The sequence below is a fragment of the Panthera leo genome, chromosome C2 (assembly GCF_018350215.1).
Source record: "Panthera leo isolate Ple1 chromosome C2, P.leo_Ple1_pat1.1, whole genome shotgun sequence".
Taxonomy (NCBI): Eukaryota; Metazoa; Chordata; class Mammalia; order Carnivora; family Felidae; genus Panthera; species Panthera leo.
In genome coordinates, this window is record NC_056687.1 from 8,332,494 (window position 1) to 8,360,478 (window position 27,985).

The 27,985-nt window shown below is 37.3% G+C and overlaps 1 protein-coding gene, 1 long non-coding RNA gene and 1 other non-coding gene across 11 annotated transcripts in view; 1 reads left to right on the forward strand and 2 right to left on the reverse strand.

Annotated features, from left to right (window-relative positions):
- Window positions 1–27,985, reverse strand: part of TTC3 (tetratricopeptide repeat domain 3) — a 126,324-nt gene that overhangs the window by 42,359 nt on the left and 55,980 nt on the right. For 7 of the 8 annotated variants that reach the window (XM_042954454.1, XM_042954453.1, XM_042954456.1 and 4 more), the window contains 15 exons: window positions 25,846–25,980; window positions 25,110–25,190; window positions 22,600–22,712; window positions 19,602–19,722; window positions 18,382–18,504; window positions 17,510–17,611; window positions 15,574–15,666; window positions 14,876–14,940; window positions 13,709–13,845; window positions 11,555–11,881; window positions 8,966–9,217; window positions 6,117–6,163; window positions 4,669–4,725; window positions 4,063–4,136; window positions 2,358–2,522 (listed from right to left, as the gene is read on the reverse strand). In XM_042954454.1, coding sequence (XP_042810388.1) covers window positions 2,358–2,522; window positions 4,063–4,136; window positions 4,669–4,725; window positions 6,117–6,163; window positions 8,966–9,217; window positions 11,555–11,881; window positions 13,709–13,845; window positions 14,876–14,940; window positions 15,574–15,666; window positions 17,510–17,611; window positions 18,382–18,504; window positions 19,602–19,722; window positions 22,600–22,712; window positions 25,110–25,190; window positions 25,846–25,980 — 1,892 coding nt within the window. The remainder of the gene's footprint in view (window positions 1–2,357; window positions 2,523–4,062; window positions 4,137–4,668; window positions 4,726–6,116; window positions 6,164–8,965; window positions 9,218–11,554; window positions 11,882–13,708; window positions 13,846–14,875; window positions 14,941–15,573; window positions 15,667–17,509; window positions 17,612–18,381; window positions 18,505–19,601; window positions 19,723–22,599; window positions 22,713–25,109; window positions 25,191–25,845; window positions 25,981–27,985) is intronic. The other variant, XM_042954450.1, reaches the window with a different exon arrangement.
- LOC122229400 lies at window positions 1,069–26,443 on the forward strand. Of its 2 annotated transcripts, none has more exons than XR_006206975.1 (4): window positions 1,069–1,588; window positions 10,746–10,897; window positions 25,583–25,738; window positions 25,860–26,443. It is a non-coding gene; the product is annotated as an uncharacterized LOC122229400 (long non-coding RNA). The 2 variants fall into 2 exon arrangements; XR_006206976.1 differs by lacking the exon at window positions 1,069–1,588 and adding an exon at window positions 2,465–2,547.
- Window positions 21,687–21,792, reverse strand: LOC122198957. Its single transcript, XR_006193245.1, has one exon. It is a non-coding gene; the product is annotated as a U6 spliceosomal RNA (small nuclear RNA).

The window sequence follows — 27,985 nt, forward strand, 5'->3', positions numbered from 1 at the left end:
GCCTACCATATTTTAAGAAATACTATGTAGTTTTATAGCTGTTTCCATGGGGTCATCCAGGAGTTTTCTGGAAATATGATATGCTCAGCATTTCAACTCTAAAGAAAAACCATAGGGGCGCCTGGGTGGCTCAGCCGGTTGGGTATCTGACTTTGGCTCAGGTCATGATCTCATGGTCAGTGAGTTCGAGCCCCGCATCGGGCTCTGTGCTGACGGCTCGGAGCCTAGAGCCTGCTTTGGATTCTGTGTCTCCCTCTCTCTCTGCCCCTCCCCCACTCACGCTCTGTCTCTGTCAAAAAATGAATAAACATTAAAAAAAAATTTAAAGGGGCGCCTGGGTGGCGCAGTCGGTTAAGCCTCCGACTTCAGCCAGGTTACGATCTCGCGGTCCGTGAGTTCGAGCCCCGCGTCAGGCTCTGGGCCAATGGCTCGGAGCCTGGAGCCTGTTTCCGATTCTGTGTCTCCCTCTCTCTCTGCCCCTCCCCCGTTCATGCTCTGTCTCTCTCTGTCCCAAAAAATAAATAAAAAACGTTGAAAAAAAAAAAAATAAAAAAATAAAAAAAAATTTAAAGAAAAACCATAAAGAAGGGCCTGGGAGCAAACCAGACTGAAAAGGAAAGAAGCAACTGGGGAAAACAGAAGCAAGGACTAAACTATGGATGAGTAACAGGTTTTCTGCGAGAATAACCAGGTCTTAAATTAATTTCCTATTGCAGATCTTAACCCTCAATTTCTCTTCTTAAGGAAGGTAGCATGCACTACTTAGTAATACCAAGCTCAAAATGGTAACTGCTTGCTAGATTTTCCTGAACCCTTTACTCCATTATTTCATCTACCCTACTCAGACTCGTTGATTTCATATTCACATTTCAATCCCAAAGTAACAGCCAAAGTTATTTAAAAAGAAAAGTCTGTTTCTCTTGTATCATGTCAATGTCAGGAAGACAAGTCTCCCGTACAATACAGAGATACAAGGTCCTGTTACCTTTACTATCATTCCAGCAGAACACCTGTCACCTCAGCAGAAGTAATAATGGGATCCTGGTATCCTCATTACCCAATAAAAGGGCAACACTTTGACAAGCTACATTACTTGTCACTGGACTTAGGAGATGCTAAACAACAGCATCCATCAGCAAAAGAACAATGAGATCAAATAATAATAGGACTCCTTGTCAAATGTAGAACTCCCCCCTTATCCACAAGAGAGATGTTCCACAACCCCGGGATGCCTGAAACCACAGATAGTACTGAGCCCTATACTATTTTTTCCTACACATATATACCTATGATAAAGTTTAAGTTATAAATTAGGTGCAATAAGAAATTAACAGCAATAACTAAAAATAAAATAGAACAGTTACAATAATATACTGTAATATAAGTTACGTGAATGTGGTCTCTCTCTCAAAATTTTATTGCACTATCCTCACTCAATTCTTGCAATGATAGGAGATAAAATGCCTCTGTGATGAGATGAAGTGAGGTGAGTGACACAGGCACTGTGACGTAACATTAGGCTACTACTGACCTTCTGACAACACGTCAGAAGGAGTATCATCTGCTTCCGGACTGCGGATGACCACAGGTAAGTGAAACCTCAGAAAGCGAAACCAAGGATAAGGGAGGAGTACTGTATACCCTGGAATTCATGATGAAAGATATGGCTGGAAACTTTTACAGTCCTATCAGCACATACCAGGGTCAGTTTCAGAGACAGAAAATATCTATATTAGCAGCTCAAACTGACAAAACCAATTATTAGTAGTATTCTGAATTTATTTATTTATTTTACTTACTTTACTTATCTATCTATCTATCTATCTATCTATCTATCTATCTATCTACTTATAAAAGGTCCTGGCTGCCCTCAAGTACCAGAGCCTGGGTCCAGCCAGACCACTGTGGTTATTTTGTTTTTTAAATGTTTATTTATTTATTTTGAGAAGAGGGAGGGTGGGAGGGAGAGAAAGGGGGAGAGAGAGGGAGTGAGAGAGGGCGAGAGAGTGGGGGGAGAGAGAATCTCAGACAGACTCTGTGCTGTCAGTGTAGAGCCCGATGTGGGGCTCCAATCATCTCAAGAATGGTGAGATCATGACCTGAGCTGAAACCAAGAGTTGGGACACTCAACCAACAGAGCCACGCAGGTGCTCCAGGATTCTAAATTTAAAATTAAAAACCCTCAGTTAACTTTGTGCACTACACGACAAAAGCCATAAAAATACTTTCCTTCCCCACTTTGTAAGCCAATAAATGATTCCTTTAATAAGCAAAAGGGACACAAATTAAACAACCTGCAATCTTTAACTGGCAGCTTCAGTATGAAATAATACTAGTAGGAATGTTAAACTACTTACTCATACAGAGTTGAACATTTTTGTTTTGGGTTAATGTCCCACAGCTTCTTATTACGGACAACATATTCACTGCTGTGCTGTTCATAGATAGCTTCAAATTCTTCTACATCTTGCCGAAGGTGGTCAGGTACCACAAATGGGCCTGCAGAATTTGGATTGCGTCTGCTGATTAAAAAAAGAAATTTTTTTTGTGAGTCCTAAACTTTGAGATGACCCAGAATATTTAAATTAAAACAAAGATAGTAACATACGACTCAGCCTTACAATGCAAAAAAACACTACCAGATAATTAAATGCAGAAAAGTTACCCGTGTGTGTGTGTGTGTGTGTGTGTGTGTGTGTGCGTGTGTAGACATTTATAAACCGTGTGTGTGTGTGTGTGTGTGTGTGTGTGTGTGTATACATTTATAAACCTCCAAGGAAGCACTTTTAACTAACTACTTACTCTTGATCCCAAGAACAAATTTTTTGAAACTCCTGGTTTTAAAAGTATCAATGTTATATTAATTGTAACTTGTTAAAGATTTTGTTATAACTGCTATTAATTTAAGCTAAAGTGAGATTGGAACCAGTAAAACACTTAACAAAAAGATTCTTTTGCTAAAGTGTACGATTTTGCATTCTAAAAAGATGTAGCAGTTTGTGAGTTCTAAAACAAGACTACCAGGTTTAATCCTGGCTCAGACATGTACAAGCTTCAGGTTCTTAGGCACTCAACTACACTGTGCATGAATCCCCTTATCTGTAAAATGTACATAATAACAGTACTTATCTCCCAGGGTGAAGAGTATATTCAATGAATTTGTATATGTAAAGCCCTGAGAATAGTACCTGGTACATAAGTTCTGTCTAAGTATGGACTATTACTATTTGAACTTAAAATAATTCCTCCATTTAAAGAATCCATGAAAATGTGCAAAAGCAGCTCTTATGACAACTCCTTTAAGAAATGTGGGGGCGCCTGGGTGGCTCAGTCGGTTGAGCGTCTGACTTCAGCTCGGGTCACGATCTCACAGTCTGTGAGTTCGAGCCCCGCGCTGACGGCTCAGAGCCTGGAGCCTGTTTCAGATTCTGTGTCTCCCTCTCTCTCTGACCCTCCCCCATTCATGCTCTGTCTCTCTCTGTCTCAAAAATAAATAAACATTAAAAAAAAAAAAATTAAAAAAAAAAAGAAATGTGAAAAAAAATGGGTTTCTGGTTCATAAAAGAATATGACAAAAAGGTCATTGCTACTCACTACTTTTACTTTTTCTTATGTCTACTTGTTTTCTGAAAACTCAGTTTCAACAACTAGATGCCACTGAAAATCATTCACATCTAAGATTGAACATCTAAAACATCTTCCTCTCTATTATAGCAAATATGCTAGTAATTATCAGTAGGAAATTCTCTTCACTGAACATTTTAAAGACTATTTCCTAAATCTTTCCCATAGTATCTTGCATATAGTAAGTTCCCAAACTTATCTGATGAATGTCATTAGCCCAATGATTTTAATGTTGTTTGCAGGAATTCTTAATGCTGACAAGCCATATTATAAAATCAACCAAGATGGATCACACTAGGCTGTCATAACAGATGCACATATTTAGATAGTGAAGTTAGAGAAATAAAACACAAGTTTAAATTATGTTAAATTAATACCACTTGCTAAGTTAATACACTTGAGTTAAAATTTGAAGCACACATTTTCAATTTTACTTACTTGTGGTCTTCACCTGAAGTGATAGTCTCATTATTTGGGGTTACTGAAGATGTTCCAGACCCCACTAACATAGGCTAGTTTAAAACACACAAAAATGAAAACAATTTTCTACCTTAAAATTCCATGAAAAAAAATTAGCATTAAAACAAATGAATGCTTATATAAATATGCATGCAAATTGCCAATATGTAAGACTTATCTAAATTTCCTTGTGAACAGGAACACATAGTAATAAAGTTTCAACACCCATAAATAGGCCCAACTTAACATTCAGGTAGCTTCCAATGCTCAAAAAAAACTCAAATGTCAAGGATAAAAAGCCAAGTTTTAGCAGAACTTACAGAGAGCTGCTCTAATCCTCTAGTATCTATCTGTTCACTGTCTCAACTCCTGCCCTCCTGAGCTCCCACATACATGACAGCCATGAAGAACCCCCCAGAAGATAAATAATGCCCATATGGCTCATGGGCTTGGAGCAAATCTTTAAATCCTAAAAAAAGTCTTTCTCTATAAAGTACTTCAAAATATCCCCAAGAACTTGTTAATTCTAATTTATAAATTCAATTAACTATTTTAGACAAGAATTAATACCAAAATACTCCATACCTTTGAATCTTTTGGCTTCTTTTTCTTGCCTTTATTTTTTATCTTGGCAGAATTAAACTGGAAAAATGGGGGAAAAAAACAAAGAACACTCAAATAACAGCATGATGAAGCTCTGTATAAAGTATATACTGGTTTTAGCCACAAAATGAATATACACAAAATGCTGAACAAAAATAACACTTCATATGTTAGCCCTAGTGTTATGATTTATAATAGAAAATAAGAGAAAGCCTAATAATGACTGTTATAACTAAAATTGCTTCCAAAAATTTTTTAATGTTTTATTTCTCAGAGAGAGTGTGTGTGTGTGTGTGCACATGCAAAGGAGGGGCAGAGAGAGAGGGAGAGACAGAATCCCAAGCAGGCTCTGCACTGTCAGCCCAGAGCCCGATGCAGAGCTTGATCTCATGAACTGTGAGATCATAACCTGGGATGAAATTAAGAGTCGGATGCTTAACCGACTGAACCACCTCTTGGTCCAACATTTTAATAAGGTGTATGTTATTTCAAGTAATTAATCAGTCTTTTAGAGTAATTCCGATTATATGCTACCACCATTTCAATGACATTCCTTTTCTTTTTTTTCTTTTTTTTTTTTTTATGTTTTATTATTTATTTTTGAGACAGAGAGAGACAGAGCATGAACAGGGGAGGGTCAGAGAGAGGGAGACACAGAATCTGAAACAGGCTCCAGGCTCTGAGCTGTCAGCACAGAGCCTGACGCGGGGCTTGAACTCACGGACCGTGAGATCATGACCTGAGCCGAAGTCGGCCGCTTAACCGACTGAGCCACCCAGGTGCCCCAACATTCCTTTTCTTAAGGTAAACTGGACACTCTACGCCTAGCCAACTCTGAGGCACAGTGGACTTAGAAGACGTTTAACTTCCCACTGGGTGTGTTAGTTGTGTTTCCATACTTAGCTGGGCAGTATTTCACAGGCAGATTAAGAAAAGTTTCAAGTACAGATGACCTGATCCTAAAAATCAGTAAATATGCATCTTTCTGTTTGAAAACTGCCACAACCTACTAAGAAAAACGACTCTGGAATTATTTTAACTTAACTTAGTTTGGAGCCATTCAAAACAAAGTCTCTTTGTTTTCCTTACAGAACAAAACATTAGAATTTTAATCATTACAGATAACTTTTCATTTTTAGGCAGGAGATGACTCAACTCCTTCCCTATTTCTGAGACTAACAATTATTAGTTGCGAAACTTTATGGACATTGTCTAATTTAAGCCTCTTGAATTTGCTGATTGCTGACTGTCACTCTAATTCCAAGAGGAAGACTGGCATTAACATTCTATAAATGAGTATATGTTAGCCAGAAATCCTCCATGTTTGGTTCTAGAATGCCACCTGTGATGTAAATAAACACTGGCCTGGGTACTCCTCTCTTCCTTTGGCTAACACAAATTAACACGTTGAAAGCAATCAAATAACCTACCGGCACATCACCACTGTCTTGTTTCCTTAATACAGTACAGCGGCTGTCTGTAGGAAAATACCAATAATTTGTGAGAAAATGAAATTTTTACACTGACAGCACACTAAAGCCTTAAAGAAAATCACCGCAGACACTACTATCATCAACTATATTTTGCTCCTTATTTTGCTTTGACACAAGTTTAGTTTAGAAACCAAGAGCAAATGGCCAATTAAATGGAAACCAACTACAAAGAATCACAAAATGTCAATCTAGTTCAGCATAATTTGAGTGCCTTCTAGATATCAAACTCCGTGCTAGGTGCTGTGAATACAAAGATGCAGAGAATAATCCCTGTCATAGATACGCTTGTATTCTAAGCTTATGTTGTACAAATACACAAGCAAGCAAATACGGGCAACCCAGAGTGCCAAGTGCCCCAATAAATACAATGGAAACAAAGCTGATGGAATAATACAGTTTTCAAGGATAAAGGCCCAATGACAGGCCAGGGAGGGCTCAGAGAGGGATGCAATATCAAAATGAGACTTGAAATAAACAAGCAAAGGGGCAGGAGGTACCTGGAGCAAATGCAGGAGCAAAGACATGAGGCAGGAAAAGTACGAGGAGGGTTTGTACACCTTCAAGAAGTGGGGTGTATGTACACAGGGCACATGGGGAGAGTGATGATAAATCACACAGATGTGAATTTAATGTGTAGGCAAAACTAAGCAAGTGTTTAACAGAATTGTTACAGTTGTATGAAAGAGATGTTCCAGAAGAGTCACTAGTGGCAATATAAGAGGAAGATCTGTAGTGGGAAGATCTAAAGAACAGACACCAGTTTGGAGGCTACCAGCGTGGTCTAATCATGGAACGCTTATTAAGGTTCTGACCTAGGGAAGTGGAGATGGACAGGAGAGGAGAGATCAAAGATAAAGCTTACTGGAACGGGTGACAGACTAGATATGGGGTAATAGGGAAAAGGAAGAATCAAGACTTTTTTCAGGGTTTCCTGCGTATATACAAGATATACAACAATGTTACTGAGATAAATTTAGGAAAAACAGGTCTCTGGGGATACAGTAAGTGGGTTCAGGCACACTGCTCTTAAGGGACCTTTTAGTTGTCTACAAAGAACTACCAACAGTAAAACAGTATGCAGAGTTCAGGAGACAGGCTGAAACTCTGAATTAGTGATAGGATTGGATGTTTTTATGTACAAGATCAGTGGATTCTGAAAAGTTTTAAGAAATATAATCATCCCTTTAAATGAAAAGAGACAAAATTGAAAATGTCTGGAGTAAGGGTGAGAAGCACAGCTCTTGGAGAGAAAATCTGTTGGGATGGCTAGTCATTTGGTTGGTGGCTCCTGACTCTATGACTAAAAGCAGAGGAACAGTCATAGTATATCTGGGGTACAGAACACAAGAATCAGAAAAAATGCACACAAAGAAAGAATTGTGTCCTTTTTAGTTATTTTGTTGTGTGATCCAAACATGCATCGGGTTTTGTAAGCTCAGTCCCCAGACAGTATTTTACTACCAGCAGCAGCAAACTGACGGCAATAAATTCAGGCTATCAAGAAGCACGTCACCTCCAGCCATGAAGCTGTGTCCTGGAAAAATAAGCCATCTATATTTGAATGTGCTCCTTCCTAAGACCCAGAACAAAAGCAAGCTTTTCAGTTCCTTATACGTATGAAATTTGTAATGTGTGATACTTCTGTACAAGGCTGGACTTTTTAATGCGCTCTTTAAAACAAAGCATGAAATTTTAGGTCTAACTGCTGACAACATGTAAAGCAAATACTAAGGAATGCTGAGGGATTGGGGTGGGGTGGGAGATTATCATAAGACATACATGTAGTACCAAAGATAAGTTAAAATTAATATAGAATCTAAGAATATTAGAATTTTGAAGCAAAATGGGACCACACAGATGAATGGCTCTAAATCCTATCACTTCAATGATGAAGAAACTAAGATCCAAGGGAAACTAAGGAATTAACTACTAGTCCTCCTATTCTACCAAACTGGACTCCATGCCACTACCCAAACAGGTGACCTGACTCCCTCCTCAACCCCATGTCTCTAATCCCAGGTGTCAACTTGGGAGGTGTCCAACTACCTCCCCGTTCACAGCTTGGACTCCAGTGCTGCACCAAGGGTTCGCCCTCCCCAGGAAGAGCACAAGGGCTTGATCCTCCATTTGAACCCCCAGCACTCTTTCTGATCCTCTCTTATTGAGCTTACGGCCATATTATAGTTATTTGTATCTTCATCTTACTCCCTTTTCGACAACATAAGGTCTTGAGGGCAGGGACTAGTATAAACATTTCTGAGTTCCTGGTTAACACCCAGCTCAGGCAGGGGCCTTGAAGAAGTAGTAAAAACAAAGTTTTTAATGAACTGAATTAGAGAAGAAGCTGGGCCATAACCTACTTTTCCTAACTCCCAATTCTAAGTTCTTCCCACTACAACAGATGTGCTATTTATAGATTCTGCAAACATCACCTCCTCTGCAGGGCAATGTTTTCTTGAATGTTAAACATCAAACCATTTACTAATAAATTCTGTCCACTTAATATGCAACCTTTGCCCTGATACTGTTAAAGTACCTAAAATGAGAACAGTATGGTACGTAGTCAGTATAATATACCCATCTGAGTATCTCTATAACACTTGGCTCAACAGAGTAAAAAGATTCTATGACAAAAAAAAAAAATCATTATTCTTAATCACTAATTTGCCCACATAAGCTGCCTGTACCATAATTCTCACTATTTTTTTAAGTATTAAATAAGCTAGGTCCTTCGGAGATATTTTTCCTCCTTAGATATAACATAAACTAAAACTCAGTCTACATACCCATTATATCAAAGAATTCATCTAAAGCATTATGCAACGCTGGGAACTTGTCTCTGTGTTCTTCTAGCAGCCATATTAAACATCGTGCTTCCTTCAATGATGTTGGCTCACAGAAATAATCCAGTTGCTTTCCTTCTATAGAGGCTAGTTTATGACCGTATTTCTCATTCCAGAGAAAAGTCATGATGCTAAAATCAAGCTCCTTAAGAGATGCTCCATAACGAGAAAAAAAAGGTCCCGTGGCATCTAGACCTGTAATAAAAACAAAACCCAAATCAGAAAAAGGGAAAATCATTTACAGTAAAATCACACTCAGTCTTACTGAAAGCAGTTCAATTATAATTTGCTTACATTTTCAGTGAAAAATACATATTTGAACATAAACTTGTTCAAGCTATTTTGCATTTTAGAATATGACTTAACACTGATAGGCTAATGACAATCATTCTTCTCTATTAGTTGAATAAGATGGACCAAAAGCTTCTTACAAAATAGCTCGTATATTAAAAGTTTATAAAGTTATTTTTACTAGACTTAGGCAATGAAAGCAGGCATTAAATTCCTTTAAAAATATAACAACTTTTTCACTAATTCAAAATGATGTTCATCCTAATTAGTGCAAGCTAGCAAGATTTTACAGTGCTTTTCTATATATCTTTCACAGGAACAAAAAATCAGTAATATGCAAAAGCTTCCCAAATGCCTTTAAAACAGGACATGGGTAACCACCCCCACCCAATCCCTCCATCAATGGCTCCTTACCCTCCTCCAAAATCAGGATAGTCACTATTCCCACTGTTACTCCACTTGCTACCCAATCAGAGAAAGAAGTAGCTGCAAACTCGTACTGCTACTGAGGGAGGGGCGGTGAGCCCTGACCCTACCAACAGCCACCAAAAGGCAAAGGTTGGCTCTGTTCTGTCTTCCCACTCGCCTCTGATACAGCATGATCACCTCGTGTTGGCCATGGTTTATCAGTCAGCAAATGAAGCAGACTGCTGAGACAAAATTACCTTGGATGGCGGTTTCTTCCAGATGAAATAGTTACCTTGCAGTGGTCATGATGCATGAAAAATGTGCTCACTGAAGGGAAGGCAAGAGATGGCTTCTAGTATTAAAATGTTAACCTCTTCCCACACCCTGCATGTGACCTGACCTCTCATGTTAAATATGCACATGATGTGACTCCACAGTATAGACTTTTGTTGAGAAGTAAAATTCCAAGAATTGGAAATTACTTGCCTTAAATATATATGAGTTTTACATCAGGATTATAGTACAGCCTTACTTTAATTAACATGCCTGAAGTAATTTAAATAGAAACAATTTTAAATACTATGCATACATACTTATTAAAATGATACTTTAATCTACAGAATAAATGTGAATTATATCAAAAGGCCACATTAACATTTCCATCAGTGAACTATAAGGCTCAAATGTTCTAGTTTACCCAAAGCAACAATGGCAGGCACTCTTGCCCAGGTAAACATAACCAGAAAGCCTACTTCTCCTGAGCCTATCTTCCAAAGCAGATTAAAGTGAGAATAACATTGTAATTTATTATTTGATTGTTAGTAGATGCTAATGACAACCTGATCACTTAAGAGTGACTTTCTGGGACCAGAAACCCATGCAGACCTATGCTCAAAGTAGCAACACTTAGCTATCAACTATGTTGAGCTTGCTTCTATCCTACTTTGTTTCCACTGACAGAAATTTATCAATACACTCCCCAAACTCTAGAATTCTAACAGCTCCCTGTCCCTAAAAACTCCAGCAGATCCGTGTGACTTGCAGAGGCCTGGCAGGCTCACTCTTCGGACTGCCCTGCTACGGCTCCTACTGGCCTTGTATCCAACTGCTGCCAACGGAGTCATCTACCATTTGAGGCCAGTTGCCATCACGGTCACCAAGGTAAACAGTGCCCTGGTAGGTACCCAGAAAACTCTCAATCTAGTGTTAGACAACAACTCTATCTGCAGCTGCTTTCTGAGGTCCCCGCATGGCCTTGGGCTGCTTGGGGGGAGGAGAGGGTCTTCCTCAACCAAATTAGGAAAATCAGGAACAGTAGTAGCAGAGTTTTATAATCCTATGATTCAACCTCAGAGAATTTTTCTCATGATCTTTAGATACGGATTGCCCTCTGTGATCCTAAGCAATTAGTTCCATCCATTCTTTCCTCTAAGTTTTCTAAGGAATCTGTCTACAGAACTGCACGGTCCCAGAGGGCACTCGGACAGCTGCCTGGGGGGGGTGGGGGGTGGGGTGCTATTTACCCATGACTGTGCCTACTATTCACGTAGTTTACACATTTACAAATAGTAGCAAAATATAGGACTGGATTTTCTAAGTGACTGAACTTTCTTGTGTTTACACCTTTTGAAAAGGTAACTTATCTATAACCGTAATCTATCTATAAAATAACCTAAATTGTGAATTGGGAGGAAACAGTACTTTTAACCAGACAAATTTGTGGTCCTACATTTAAAAAAATCATATATGATGACAGAAAAAAAGAGGGTTCAGAGGCAGATATATCCAGCCTTCCTACTAATAAACAGCAGCCCTCGAGTTCAGTGGCATTACCAAAGCTGTTCAGTTTCTGGATCCAGGCAGCTAATTTGGGCTCCACTTCTTTAAGCTCGCTCAAAACATGCAGAAATATCCTGGTCTTTACTCTATTCTTCTCTTGAATCAAGTGACGAATGACATAGTCCACCGCTTCATTTAGAAAATTTCTGCTAGAAAAACAGGTTGTGTAGTCTTCTGTGCTTAAAACCTTCCAAGAAAGCAATTCTTTGAGAAGCTTTGAAGTGTTCAGAATACCAGATTTTATCTTGTCAGCATACTGCTTTATGCACTGCAGAATTCTGTCATCAAGGAACTGGCAACTCTGAACATTGTCTACAGTTTCTAAGGATAAAGAAAAGTGGTCAGTTAAAGTAAGCAACGGGGCCAATTTGCAAAGATATAAACTGAGAAAGAAATAATATAACATTACATAATAACGTAAAGTACGGTTCAGAGGAATTCTTAATGTTTTAAATAAACTCAAGAAATTTGGAAAATAATTGCTTAGCAATATGTTTGAAAACACAGTCACATTAAACCAAACACATCAGAAGTTAAGTACTCCTTCACTCTGTACCACTCATGTAACATCGAAAAACTCAGTTCCTCCAAAATAGGGTTACTTTCCTCAACAATCCTAACCCAGCCTCATCAACATTTACATTCAATAACTATGTTTAATCACTAAGAATGCAAAGAGTGTTTTCTGGAGTTGAAGGGATCATTTATTCAGTTGAATTCAATTAATATTTGGTAGTTACTATTAGGTTTTTCATCTTATTATTGGATCCTAAATCACAGGATCCCATGGAGCTGTTGATTCCAAGCTGGAAAATTTCTCAGAAAATTTCTCAGAAGTTCATGTTCCCAACCCAGGCATCTCCCTTACAGAGGGCCATTTAGCCCCTTGAAGCATGCAAAATTAAAACACATTCACCAAAGACTTTTACAGTAGAAAAGATAATTTTGATTGGTGAAACATTAATGGAATACTAAATAAAACATAAAAACAAGAGGAAATATTTCATTTTGGGAACAGCCATCACAGTAGAAAACAAGAAAGATTAACTTCCTTCAGCTGAAAACTGAAAGTAGTCCTGGGGATGTAATGTACAGCATGGTGATTACAGTTAATAAGACTGGATTGCACATTTGAAAGTAGCTACTAGAAGAGTGGATCTTGAAAGTTCTAGTCATGAGAAAAAAATTTCTGTAACTATGTATGGTGATGGAAGTTAATAGGTCTATGGTGATCATTTTGCAATATATACAAATATGCCATATATACATCATGTTGTACACCTAAATACACCTAATACAATGTACACCTAATACAATGTTACATTATCTATTCCTCAATTTAAAAAAAAAAACCTTAATTAAGAAAAAAACTTGGTGCCTGGGTGGCTCAGTTGGTTAAGCCTCAGACTCTTGGTTTCGGCTCCGGTCATAATCTCACAGTTTTATGAGCTCAAGTCCCACATTGGGTTCTGCGCTGACAGCACAGAGCCTGCTTGGGATTCTTCTTGTCTCCCTCCCTCTCTGTCCCACCCCCACTCGTGTTGTCTCTGTCTCTCTCAAAATAAATAAATCAACTTAAAAAAGTGTTTAAAAAGAAAAAAGTCTGAAAGTAAATATACTCACAGGAACAGTATAACAACTGAGACATTCCCATGTAGATCAGGGAATAATGACAAGATGAACGTAAAACAGAAGGCTGGGTTAGGTTATCTCTATCGATCTTTTATGAACAGTTTCTTTATTTGAACTCAACATTATTTCACATTCAACTAATTCCACATTCAGCTAATTCACATTCAACATTCACATATATCTGCACAGTGGGGTTCAGAGCATTGCTAAACACAGAATATGCATGTCAGCTATTATTTCCACCGTCACTTTGGAGATGATGACATGGACACAGATTCTGCCCCATGTTAGTGTACCGCTATCCCTGCGTACTAGGATTTTGAATCCCTATGTACTGCTTCCAAATTCAGTGCTCTTTACACCAACTTCTCCCCATCCAGAGCAACACAAGAAAGTGACGGTATTAACATACTAACTGAACTCTTAATTTCGATTCGGTAGCAACACAATGCCCAGTAAGACGGACATATTAAGCAAGAATATATTATTCTCATCATGCCTTGGACTTCAGCATACCTTTCTGCTCTTCAGTTTTGGGCAGATTACTTTCCCTTAAGTCCTCTTCCATCCTTTCTTGTGCTAATTTTTTTGCTTCTTTTTTTTGGAGCTTTCTCTTCAATTTTTTGTCTTCTTTCAGTCTTAGCTTCTCTAGGCTGATAAGCATTTACAGTTAGTGGTAATCCACCTTTGTTATAAACTCAATTAACTATTTCCTTTGCCTATTACAGAAACCATTCTCCAAGCAGTAAGTTAGAATTTGCCCTCTGAATTTAGAACTTGGCCTGCATCTTCTGTTCAATACCAAAAACTGTTGACACATGTTCAGTTAAAATTAGGGTACTTGTGTCATGAAAACAAGAATTCAATGACTGAGTGATTTATAATTAAGGCTGGCATGTATAGGTTATACAAATGTTGTTACCATGTATATAAGTTACTGCTTAGGGTAAACAGAAATAGTAAAAATTACTCGGTAAGAGAATGCATATGTACATTCATTTCAAAGAAAGATTCCACAGTAAAATATTATTTTCACATCCTAATGATAGCCCACAACATTGGAATTTGGTTGATATGGTTTACAAAGAATTCTCTTCAACAAATATTTCTGTTCATCTTTTCTTTTGCTTTTTCTTGGTCACAAACGATGAAAAAAAATCACTTCTTAGAATGGAAAACAAGAAGCAGGACCAAAAAGAAAAAGAGAAAGAAAAAGCATTGGAATTATTTGATCTAAACAACATATATATAGAGAAGTGAATAATTCTGACAGTATATTGAGTTTTTTCGGGTGAGAAATAGTCATTGGTTCAAAAATATTTGCTGAAGAGAGATAAAAAAAGAAAAATGCTTTTGGAATTAAAGTTTAAACAACTGAGAGCTAAGTGTATAATTTTTATCTAAATGCCAAATCTACTAATCAAACGTCATTTCACAGCATCAAATGTCATAATTTTACTTAAAATTCAAATAATGTTTCTTACTCAAGCTTTTGATATTTAACCATTCTAGGCTAGTTCTCTTTTCAAGTTTTAAATATCCACAAAATTCATTTAAACACCACTTACTTGGGTGTGTGTACACAGCCAATTTAAAACACAGCGTAATTCAGAAATCTGCATTTAACAGAATTACATTCTAATAGACATCATTAAACTACCAATTGATTGTTAAAAATCTTACCTAGAACATTTCTGTTTCAGAATAGGTCTTGGAGGAACCTTTTCTTTTATGACCTTGTGTTCAAACTTTAAATAAAACAAAGACATCCAAAATTTGTCTCATACTCCCATGACATAAAGCACAAAACCACAAGCAACAAGCATTTCAGAAGCACCCGCAATGTTCAATTTGATAGAGAACAGTGGTGATGCTCTGACCCAGACAAAAGCCCAGAAAATTTTAGCAAAACAATTTACTGAAAAGAGGAACAAAAGAGTAGACACACCTTAGGAAGCTTAAAAAAAATTAAGAGTGAGCAGATCAAATAAACTACAAATACCATTAGAACAACCCATAACCCTCCATATTGTGAAGTGAAAGGTAATCCTTCGAAACTCTTCCCCCTCCCTAAGAACCCCACCCTCGTTAATACCCAAAAGTTTACTGAGGATTAAGGAAACAAGATTATCAAAGAGTTCAAACTGTAAAACTGAAATGTCAAAAGTCTCCTCTTTTAGGAAATTAAAGAACGTGAGAATCCTTCATTGCAAAGGTATATTCTCACATCCTAAAATTTCCTATATTTTCTTAAATTAAATAACTTTTTTTTCCTGGAAAACACAAGACTGTACAACTTCTACAAACTTAAATCATATTTTAAAAGGTGTAAATGTTTTGATTAACAATTTGGTAATATTTTCCCTTTATTAGATACTTACTTCACATTTAACTTGACCACCACTGCTGAAAATGATAATCTTAGAAATGATTCCTTCACAGTCAGGGGTAAGACAAATTCCTTGCAGAAAATCCTATTTGATTAAAAAAACAAGTGCTATATCTCTGCATAAATCTATAGATGCATACCATTTTAATCATCAGAAATAGTCAAGATACATCAGAAACTTCCTTTAGGGAGGCACTGAAAGTCCCTGCCCATTGTCTTCCGACTTTCGGAGCCTCCCTTATAGAAGGAATATACTTCCAGCTGTAGGGCTGACCACATGACTTGCTTTGGTCAATGCAAGATGAGCTGACATAACGTACACTACGTCCACGAGAAAGCTTTAAGAAACACCAAATGGACTAGCTATTCCTCTTCACCCTCTGCCACAAGAACACGTTCCAGTCACTCTTCAACCGCATCTTAGAAACAATACAGCTACGTAGACTGGAGATGCTACAGCCCAACCCTGGCAACAGTTTGCACAACTTTAGGACAATCAATGTCAGCAAGAAATGAACTCTTCTTATTGTAAATTACGAGATATTTGCATTGTGTATTACTTTAATACCTCCTAGTGAAAGAGGACTAATTGACAGAGTGTATTTCAACCCACAGGCATGGTTAAGACCACTAAGGGAGCATTGTGTAACTAGAGAAACTCAGTTAATGTAAGACACAGCAAAAGTGATTCAACGCCAACAGTTATTTGTTCATATCATTGTATCGTTACTTAACTATGTGAAACTGCATAAAATGTGAGCATTTATTTCTACCAAACTTGAATAATTCCTCTTGCTAAGAAGACACCGCACAAGCACCTTACTCTTTTCCCCAACAAGAACAGGGGATTACATGAGGCTAAGCAGTGTAGAAAATGTTTTTTTTTTAAGTCAATAGCTTATACGAATCAGAAACAAATTCTATGAATGCAAATTAGATTACAAAACTGTGCCTTCTTTCAAAGTACACCTAGCTAGGGGCGCCTGGGTGGCGCAGTCGGTTAAGCCTCCGACTTCAGCCAGGTCACGATCTTGCGGTCCGTGAGTTCGAGCCCCGCGTCGGGCTCTGGGCTGATGGCTCAGAGCCTGGAGCCTGTTTCCGATTCTGTGTCTCCCTCTCTCTCTGCCCCTCCCCCTTTCATGCTCTGTCTCTCTCTGTCCCAAAAATAAATAAAAAAAAAAAAAAAACATTGAAAAAAAAAAATTTAAAAAAAAAAAAAAATAAATAAAAAAAAAAAACAAAGTACACCTAGCTAATGGTAATTAACATTATAACCTTGCTAATTAAGAAAAAACACAAAAAGAAGTGGGAGTACCAAATTTAAGTTAATTGCTTAGTACAAATTATCTCATTACATTTTGGTAGAAAATAAAAAATCTGAAACCCCAATTCTACATCAGAATGTTAACATTAGACATTTAAATTTTTATTTTTAACCATAACATTCCCAATGTAAAAACTGGTTAAACAGTTTATTAAAGGTCTCTATGGTTATTGCCTTTATACCAGTATAAAGTAACAACAAAAACTGATTTTCTACTTTATCATTCAAATAATAATTTAAAACTTTTAGTTATGTTTAGAATGCACAGAAAGGGGTTGCCTGGATGGCTCAGTCAGTTAGGTGCCCGACTTCGGCTCAGGTCATGATCTCACGGCTCTTGAGTTCAAGCCCTGCACTGGGCTCTATGCTCACAGCTCAGAGCCCCGAGCCTGCTTCGGATTCTGTCTCTCTTTATCTCTGTCCCTCTCCCCCTCGCACGCACGCATGCTCTCTCTCTCAAAAATAAATATTTTAAGAAATTAAAAAAAACAACAACACAGAAAGGAATTTATATTCACTTAAAGCTTTTTCTGAATATTCTCAGGGGAAAAAAATCAACATACAATAGACATACTAAAAGTTCCAAGCTATTTTGTGAACTTACCTTGTCAATTTTATCATTAAAAGTTGTTGTTTTCAATTTCTTCCAACAGTTCATGTGAAATTCTATTTTACAGTACTGGCAGCAGCTGATTCGTATAAAACCCTATGGGTTTAAAACAATTTTTAATATACATTTTAAAGATGTCTACACACACACACACTCTCCCTCACAACCACAACACACATATTAAGATAAAAGAGAGCTGTCTGCATTCACCTGGCAAACATAACTAGACATCACATTCTCTCCTAGGGAAATACAATCTTTTTATACCCCAAAATGCCTAGTGCTAGAGACAGAGAACTTGACTGACATATTCATTTCCATAGCATATAGCTGCATTATTCTTTATAATACCAAATATTGTATAAACAGTATTCACCTGATCTACCAACCAGGAACAGTGGGCAGCTACTGTCTTGAATAAAGTAAGGCCAAGTAACCTTAAGTGCCAGATCTGGTTTCAGATTTAGGTCTCTAGGAGTGAATTCAGTGGTCACAATGGCCCTTAGATTCTTAGGCTCAAATTTTGTAAGAAATTAGAATTGCAACAAATCAGAGGTAACAACCTCATTTTCTTTCCAGTGTTCCTAAAGAACATAAACAGTGGCTAGAAAGCTGAAATAGACTTAGCTAGCCTGCCTTCTCAGGTCACTCCCTGCCCTCAGAGTTTCTTTAGTGACTGGCTCTGGGTCCCTATGTGAGATGATATAGACCTAAGAAGTCCAGGGGATGGGGTAAAGACAAGAGACAAGACATAAAACTGCTGACAAGCCAGAGAACTTAGGTACCTCCAATTACAGAATCTGTTTTGAATCCACTTTAAGGCACAATTCTGCAAGTTACTGTCCTACCGTATGTTCATTATGTACCTTAAAGTCTGGATCAGTTATATATATCTGGATTTTAGAATATCCACGGCACTTCTGATAGCAACAAATGGCATCTGGCACTGGAGGGAACCTGCATTCTTCAATAAACTTCTCTAACAGCATCTAAAACAAAAATAAACAAAAATAATATTATAACAACACTATATATTATATTATATTATATTATATTATATTATATTATATTATATTATATATATTATATTATAACAACACATATATTATAACAACACTAATTTCTCAGTCCTTATGATTTCAATAACCTCTTGCCATCAAAACATTTTCAGCATAGGAATGACTAAATGTTTTTTAGCAAAGAATAAACTACATATAACTTTTAAAGTTTCTCCTTTCAGAAGGAGGCTGAGACATACCCAGAGATAGAGTCAGAAAAAAAAAAAAAGAAAAAGACTGAACAAAAGTTTCAGAATTTCAATGTCAGAATCAAAATCTTATCCTGTGTTATTATCATCAAGGCTCATTTTACAAGGTTAGCTCTTCAAGTGTCCTTTAGGCATTCAGAGGGGGTCAGAGGAGGCAGAGTAACCCTGAGGAATCTCCCCTGCTCCTCCTTGCCAGAGGCACATCACCTGGGATCCTATCACCCTCAAGCATCTTGTGCATTCCCTGGAGAATTACCCCACTGCCACTGACGCCCCCAAGAGACCTGGGCCATGCTTCCAGTGTTGGCTTTCGTTATCAATAGCTCCTCTGTCTCCATCCCAATTTACTACAAAGAGAACATTCGATGATTTTTTTTTCAACAGTTTCGTTGAGATATAATTCACATAGCATACAATCCACACGTTTAAAATGTATATGGCTCAGTGGCTTTCAGTATGTCCACAGGGTTGCACAACCACTGCCTCAGTCTAAAGTTAGAACGGATTTATCACCCAACCAAAAACCCCATCCCTCCCCATTTCCCCCTACTCCCCCAGCCCCTGGAACTACTGATCTACTTGCTGTCTCTAAATATAGATTTGCCTATTCTGGAATATTCCTATTCCACATAGGAAACAGTTAACAGATGTTAGTGATTCTCACTAGTCTTTAAAGGGGAAATACATGTGGGGATGCTGAGGACAGGGTGTCCCTACCTTTTTGTCTCCTGATACCTGGGTCAGTCAGTGCAAATTAGTTTTTGCAGTTAGAAGCTCTTTAGAGTTAGTTAGAAGTTCTCTGCAAAAATCAATGGTTACCTTTATTTTCCCTGGCTGAGTCTCTTCAATAATCACATTACTTGTGGGCCAAGTTAACACTCCAGGAAGGCGACAAATCAAGGTTCTTGCTTTCTCAAAATGATTAAGAGCTTCTAGAAATCTAAAGTCAGAATTATGAAGAAAGAAGATATTAAAGCTGTGATAAGAATTTTCATTCCCCACAATAAAAGTCACAGAGATTTCAAGTTTACTAAGAATACATCTGATAAATCACTGTAGAGAAATATTCAATACAACCTATATTTTCTTTAAAAAACACAGGCATGTTGAATCACTATTATTGTACACCTGAAACTAATATAATACTATAGGTTAACTAACTGGAATTAAAATAAAAACTTTTTAAAAAAGCATTATCATTGCTTACTATAAAAGTAATATAAATTAAAACACAAATCTGCCTGGACACTGGCTTTATTGTGGTAGGTGCACACTAGTCCTTTTAAAGTTGTAATTTATTATTTAAAGTTTCCAACAATTAGGAGTGCCTGGGTGGCTCAGTCGGTTAAGTGTCCAACTTCAGCTCAGGTCATGATCGCACAGTTCGTGAGTTCAAGCACCATGCTGGGCTCTGTGCTGACAGCTCAGAGTCTGGAGCCTGCTTTGGATTCTGTGTCTCTCTCTCTCTCTCAAAAATGAATAAGCATTAAAAAAAAATTTTTTTTAAGTTTCCAACAATTAAAACAGAAAACTGAACAATTTGGTTGTTCCATTTTTATTTGTTTTATTTACTAATAAGTTAGATTCCTGTAGAGAAATGGCAACCCTTCAATTAAATTAATCAATCATACTTTTTTTTTAACTCTATTAGGACATCTATAGTAAAAATCGCTCTTCTGAAAAAATTCTAAAGAGACTGTGTATGCTAGACATCTTCAACCATAAAGCAGTATTTTAAAAGAACAAATGTGTATGTAAACTTTTAACTATATGAAATGTTTTAGTTATGGTTTATGTTTTTAAAAAATGTCAATCGATTTCCATAGTCCATTCAGCAAAAGAATACTAAAATACTGGATTATAAAGTTAACCAAGTCTTTATAATTCTCTTGAGACTAGAGAAGAAAGTTTTCCTGCTTTCTCAAATCTTGAAATGATTGCCCAATTTAAGAACCTTTTTTTTGCCTATGGGGAAGAAAAATTCACCTGCAGAAAATTCACCATCCACCGTAAGACAGTTCACAGAACTTTTACCAGAAACTGCATATCACAACAGCAAACAACCAGCATATTAGACATTGAACCCCACACCAGATTATTTTGAAATCAAAATGTAAATGCTTTTCAAATAGCAAAGACTTTATCATTTATCATAATTCCCATGATATTACACATTACGATCTATTCCTAGATCTTGTGAATAACTGCATATGACCGCTGCATTAAAAAGGGTATATCCTAAAGGCACCTGGGTGGCTCAGTTGGTTAAGTGTCTGACTCTTGATTTTGGCTTCAGGTCCTGATCTCACGGTTTGTGAGATCTAGACCCGTGTCAGGCTCTATGCTGCCAGCACAGAGCCTGCTAGGGATTTCTCTCTCCCTCTCTCTGCCCCTCCCCTGCTCATGTTCTCTCTCTCTCAAAAAAAAAAAAAAATAACTAAATAAACAAACTTAAAAAATAAAAATAAAAAGGGTATATCCTAAACAATTTATGCTAAACTTTGAAATTAATTTCACTTGCTATTACTACACAGATGATTGCTAAACCCTCACTTCCCCTCCCTCTACCTGATTCTTAATATAAATCGGCCTGGTCACAGGAACTTAACTTTGGGAAGTTAAAGAACTTTCTTTAATCTTTAAAAATATATAAAAGAAGTCCTAAGCACACTCCCAGAGTGGGCTTCCAAGAGTACCAAAGGCCTGATAAAATTTCCCCTAAAAAGACAGATTAAAATTTAAGAATTAAAAGCTATGAATGATATCCAATTAGTCAACAATTATTTCTTCATAAAGTAATCTAACATACCTACGATTATATTGAGTGCAAGTGTAGAACAGGAGATTTTGGGTTTTCTTTTTGTTACTGTTATTTTACAGTTAATTATACTGCTTTATTGTGCCAAAAATATGGAACACTTCACAAATTTGTGTGCATCCTTGTGCAGGGGCCATGCTAATCTTCTCTGTATCATTCCAATTTTAGCCTATGTGCTGTGCAAGCAAGTACTGAACAGAGAGCTTTTTTAAAGCCCAATGCATAATCCTATTCCCAAAGGGTCATATAGCAATTTGGGAAGATAAGATATGAAACATCTGGAGAACAACTACATATTAAACTTTGAGTATGGATTCCAACTATAGGGACAGCTGGGTGGCTCAGTTGGTTGAGCGTCCAAAGACTTGGTTCCAGTTCAGGTCACGATCTCACAGTTTGTGGGTTCGAGTCCCCAGTCAGGCTCTGAGCTGACAGCATGGAGCCTGCTTGGGATTCTCTCTCTCCCTCTCTCCCCCACTCACACTCTATCTCTCTCAAAATAAATAAACTTAAAACAAAAAAATGATTCCAACTATAGAGTAAGTTCAGAGAACAAATTTTTATTTCTAACTCATGATGTCTTTGAACAGATGTATATCTCATATTAAAACCATATTTATACGGGTTTTTGGTGGAAGTAGGTATTTTGGTAACCAAAAAGTCATATAATCAGACTTACATAGCATTAACTTATATCAATTCAGTCACCATTTGTAAGTGACATATACTAACAGAAAAAATATACAATCTTTTGTGTCACAATACCTTATTCCAAACGTTCTTATAAGATTCAAAAAAAGGAAGCATTAGGTGAACTGACTGGTCATACTCAATTAATAATTAATATTGATATAGAAATGCTGCTCCTCCAAGCAAACACAATTATGATAGTATGCCACAGAGAAAATAACAATGTAATTCCAGAAAAGGGACCACCACCACCTTAGACTTCAAATGAGTTATCCACCCTGAGCACAAAAAAGTACAATTCCTACTAACCTGTTCTTTTTCAAATATACTTTTCCAATTCCACAGTAGGCCAAGCAATCAAGTCCCTCATTGGGATAGTGTTCAATCATCCTCTTAAACTGGTTTTCAGCTTCAGATAATTCCTTCAGTAGCAATAAAAATAATGATCATTTAACACTACAAAAGAAAGACTAGAACAGATTTTATCTGAAGGTTGATTCTTTTTGTGTAGTATTACAAACTGTATATCCAAAAATTTCTATGGCAAAATCACGCCTTCGGCATTTTATTTTCTTAGCAAACATATAAATTTTGATCATAGGATACTCAGAGACACAACCAAAGTGATCCAGCTTCAGAATGAAACATGGGTGCGGGACACATCAGACAACCAACCAAATGAGCATGTACTAACACACACACAGAGGGCCCAGTATGTGCTGGCTAAAACTAAAAGGTATGAATTCATGGTATAAAGACTGACTAGATGCAAACACACCATGACCCATCTCCTAGTAAGTGCTGCTCCGTTGGCACTCCAATGATGTTACCACAATGTTTTGTGGCATAAGAAAGATAAATACTCAGTCTTAAAAATAGCAAAAGCTTTACAGAACTTAGAGTACATTCTTCTGAAAATTCCCAACAATGGAAAACTTCTATGCTTTGAATTTTGTTTTTGAAAAAATCCAAAAGACACTTAGCTCAAGGCAGTCCTGGTAACCCCATTGTGGGTGAAAAAGGAAATGTCACTACAAAATGGGATTTCATTAAAGCTTTGAGGCCAGTTCCAAAGGAGGCATTCCAAAAATGTTTTAAGCAAGAGCTCTCCTGGAGTAAATACGCTGCTTACTTCTGGGGCTACCCTGAGTGATGATATTCTTTTAAATGTCCAAGTTCTACCATGTCTGGTTTGTTTTTTTAAATCAGTCTCATTAATTCAAAGTAAAGCACAAATGTAGTGAACTATTTCTTCAATTTTGATAAAGCAAAACATGGTTAGGATATCATCACTCTGCCAAGAATAGAAGAACTGAGATCATAAAGTCCTATCTCCAACAATCTATTAGAAAATAGAATTAGACAGGCCTTAACAGAAGATATTCATCTATCACATCAAGAACAAGGAAAGAAGGCAGGGTGCCTGGATGTCCGACTCTTGATTTCAGCTCAGGTCATGATCTGTCTGTGAGTTCGAGCTCCACGTCAGGCTCTGAGCTGACAGTGTAGAGCCTGCTTGAAAGTCTCTCTGCCCCTCCCCCACCCTCAATCAATCTCTCTCTCAAAAATAAACATTAAAAACAAAACAAAAATAATAAGGAAACAAGCATGTAACAAGGAAAATGAACCTCAGACGGTGGACCACTGTGAGAGTGGAACATAAAAGATGACTTGATCCTTATTAGGTAGCAGGCAGGGCTTCACTCAGCCAAGGAAGCTTGGAAACCAAGTTGATAGAAAGGATATATTATACCTGAGGTAATTCTACAGCAATTTTGAAATTTTGGCTTTTATTGAAAACTAAAAACCATGGAAAGCAAAGTACAGTTGACTCTTGAAAAATGCAGAGGTCATAAGTGTCCCATGCAATTGAAAATCCAAGTGTAACTTTTGATTCCCCAAAAACCTAATTACTAAGTCTACTGTTGACTGGAAGCCTTGCCTATAACATAAACCACTGATCAACATGTATTTTGTATGTTATATGTGTTATATACTGCATCCTTATAATAAAGTAAGCTACAGAAAAGAAAATCATAAGAGAAAATATATTCACAGTACTATACTATATTTTTCAAAAAAATCCACGTGTAAGTGGACCCATGCAGTTCAAACCCATGTTGTTCAAGAGTCAACTGTATAATGCTGTGTGCACTGCAGTTAAGGAAACTTTGCAGGAGAGCACTGAAGGACCATGAGTAATGAAAACCATGTGTGCTCACACCTATACACTGATTCTATGTGCTTAAGGGAAGCTTGTGCTCCAGAAGATAATAAAATACCCAAATACTTAGTAGCCAGAACTAAAAGAACTTAACACAAAGTTGAACTCTCCTTTCTTAATCTCCCCAAGGCCATTCCTTCCTTCCATCACTAAATGCAACCATTATCTCAAACTTGATGTAGGGCTAGCCAGTGTTTTTTTACCTTTACAAAAGGCAGAGATAGTCATAAACAATATCTACTATTGTTGCACAAGTTTTCCAAACTGTACATAAGTGGTTATCACAATGTTTGTCATGTTCTCTAACTTGTCTTTTTCACTCAACATGTTTCTTAAATCTGTAACGATATAGTAGGTGCTTTACTTTTTATACAAGTAAAAAGTAAATTTCTACTGGTCGTCTGGCATAGCTTTTTTCTAACGGGATCACAAACTAATTTTTCTTAAAAAAAACAAAAACCACAAACAGGTATTTCAGAAAAAAAATATCAAGCAAGTACACAGAAAGAAATAAACCAAAGTGGCAAAACTATTTTTCACATATCTTCTAAAATGGCATATTTTAACTGTTTATCATCTCTGTTACAAATCTTACCTCTGGCTGTCCTATCCCAAGGAGAGAAATAGCAAGTCCGTAGACTACTAAGACATAGTTAATCATGGCCAGGTTCAATTGCTGTCAAGAAAAATGCTCCAGTTAAAAATTTGAACATAATTTTGCCTAATCTGCACAAACCTGGTAGCCACAATAGAAAAAAAATGTAATAAAATCTCACTAACTGCTATGATTGGGATAAGACCAAACAGAAATAGAAAATATATTTTGCAAAGATGTGCAGTTATACTGAAATCAAGTATTTAAGACGCAGAACCATTATCTCAGAGTTCCTTGAAGGCATGGTTTGTGACAGATTAGAATAACTGAAACCATACTGTTTTGCATATAAATGGGTACTAGTGACAGATTAAGACATTTTCCTCTCTTATAATCTTGCATAAACTATTCATCTAGCTAATTCTTTCTGGATGAAAAGATGTGACTAACGTGAGTCCAAAACCTGGATTTAGTGCTTTTGCAGGAGGAGAAGCCAAGCGTTCTAATGAGCACCAAGTAGAGAGCAAGGAGAGAGTCTAAACCCAGGTGGTATGATGTGTGCAACCATAATGGCTGAATCGGAGCATGACCGGCTTCTCACAACCTGGAGCAGATTCAGGCAATCTCAGGTGGGTCTAAGGTACAGTAATACAATGACCTTAAAGCCTTCGTTCTCATCTACATTCACTTGAAATGCTCCTGCATTGATGAGCCAGTTATAAGACAGAAATTTTACCTTTATCTTTTGAGGATCTAGACCATTGAGCAACTCCGTGAAGGCCTGTGCGGCACTGCGACAGCGCTGCTCGAGCAAAGCCGTGTAACCATCCTGGATTAAGCTTCTCAGCATTTTCATTATATTAGCAAAATCCTGCAAAAGAAGACATTCTACTTCAGTAATCCAGAGCTATATGTGTTCCGTCTGAAACTTAAGATGCCAAAGTTCATCATGGGGCATTTATATTTTACAACTGATCATAAACCCCCAAAGTTATGCTTTATGCATTATACTTTCTCTACATGGCACCTTTAAAGCAAAAACCTAAAGGTACTACTTCACCATCTTATTTTCAATACTCCTACTGCTGCTGACAGGAAAGGGTGGTTCATTTTACACTGTATGGTTCTAAGCCTTGCTCACTTCTCCAGACCAAACAGACAGCATTCAGAAGTTTTAACAGCACAAATGGAGAATACCAGCCACCAATTTAAGTAACTGTTTGGATGGAACTAGAATTAGACAAATAAGAACAAGAAATCAATTTTCTGATCACTATCAGACTTTAACAACTGCCCTTGTGCTCTGGAATTAAACCTTAATTCTTAGCAAGAAATGGCTATTTCAATCTTTGGCTCTGCTTCTGCCTAACATGTGCCTGAACAGAACTCAATAAAATTATCAGGAGAGATTTGGTTAAATGCAAAGGGAAGAGCATAAGAATTAAAAAAATAAAAGTACTATAAATATAAATGTACCTTGAAATAAAGTGAGAAAAAATGGTACCTTTAGATATATATGTGAACATACATCATAGAAGCTGAATTCAAGTTTTAGTTACATGGCAATAGCTGTCACAAAAGTTCCATAAAAACTAGAGAGACAAGACTACAAGGTTAAGCCTAGACTTCCTCACTCCTTGACATACACGTGCACACCACTGAGGAAAGCAGAAGATGCAACTACGTGTGCAATATTCCTCACTGTTCCTAACAGTAAAGATCCAAAAGGAGGCCCACTGCACAAAGCACAAAGGGAAGAGCAGTTTGGTCACAATTAACAAAAGCTGCCTACTGGCTTTCGTCCAAGGAGAACTTTCCCCCAGAATACACACGGAACAGAGAAGCTCTCACATAAACTTCGTATTTGCTACAGTATTTAATAAAAGCTCGAGGACAGCTACATTTATGTTGATATGAATTTTATTATTTTTTTAATGTTTACTTATTTTTGAGAGAGAGAGAGAGAGAGAAAGTACAAGAGGGGGAGGGGCAGAGAGAGAGGGAGACACAGAATCTGAAGCAGGCTCCAGGCTCTGAGCTGTCAGCACAGCTTGAACCCACGAACCACGAGATCATGACCTGAACCAAAGTCGGATGCTCAGTCGACTGAGCCACCCAGGTGCCCCAAGATATGAGTTTTAAAAGTTATAGATGATGATGTGCTATCCCCACAAATTAGTTATTAGCCCTGAATGTACTGATTCCATTTTAATCTCTTTCACATTCTAGAAAAGAGTCCCTTTTAACTCATGCTTCTGTTAAAAATTGTTTCAGTAAATACAATAAACGACCATGGAGTACTAAAAGCTCCATGAGAGCAGGCTGGGTTGCAATGCCATATACCCAATGTCTCTCATTCTTCAGGACAGACAGGGAGGGGCCTAACCTAAAGTGTGTTGAATGAACAATGGAAGGCTCAAAAATAACTACCACATTTTATTTAAATCACCTTTGATCTTTCACAGGCTGTCTCTTCTATTTAAGTCTTTCATAGTTTCTAGAGTCAGTAAATCAACATAAAAAACCATAATTTTAACATCTCTGTCAGAAATTCTAATTTTTTTAAATGTTTTATTTACTTTTAAAAGAGAGAGACAGACAGATCATGAGTGTAGGAGGGACAGAGAGAAAGGGAGACACAGAATCCAAAGCAGGCTCCAGGCTCTGAGCTGTTAGCACAGAGCCCGACGTGGGGCTCGAACTCATGGATGATGAGATCATGACTTGAGCCAAAAGCTGGACACCCAACCGACTGAGCCACCCAGGTGCCCCTAACTGCCAGAAATTCTAAAGATGCTTCTATGCAACTGGTTAGAAATGTTTTCATAAACTGCTTGAAACATGCTTCATTCCTTCAGTCTTTTGTAAGATATTTG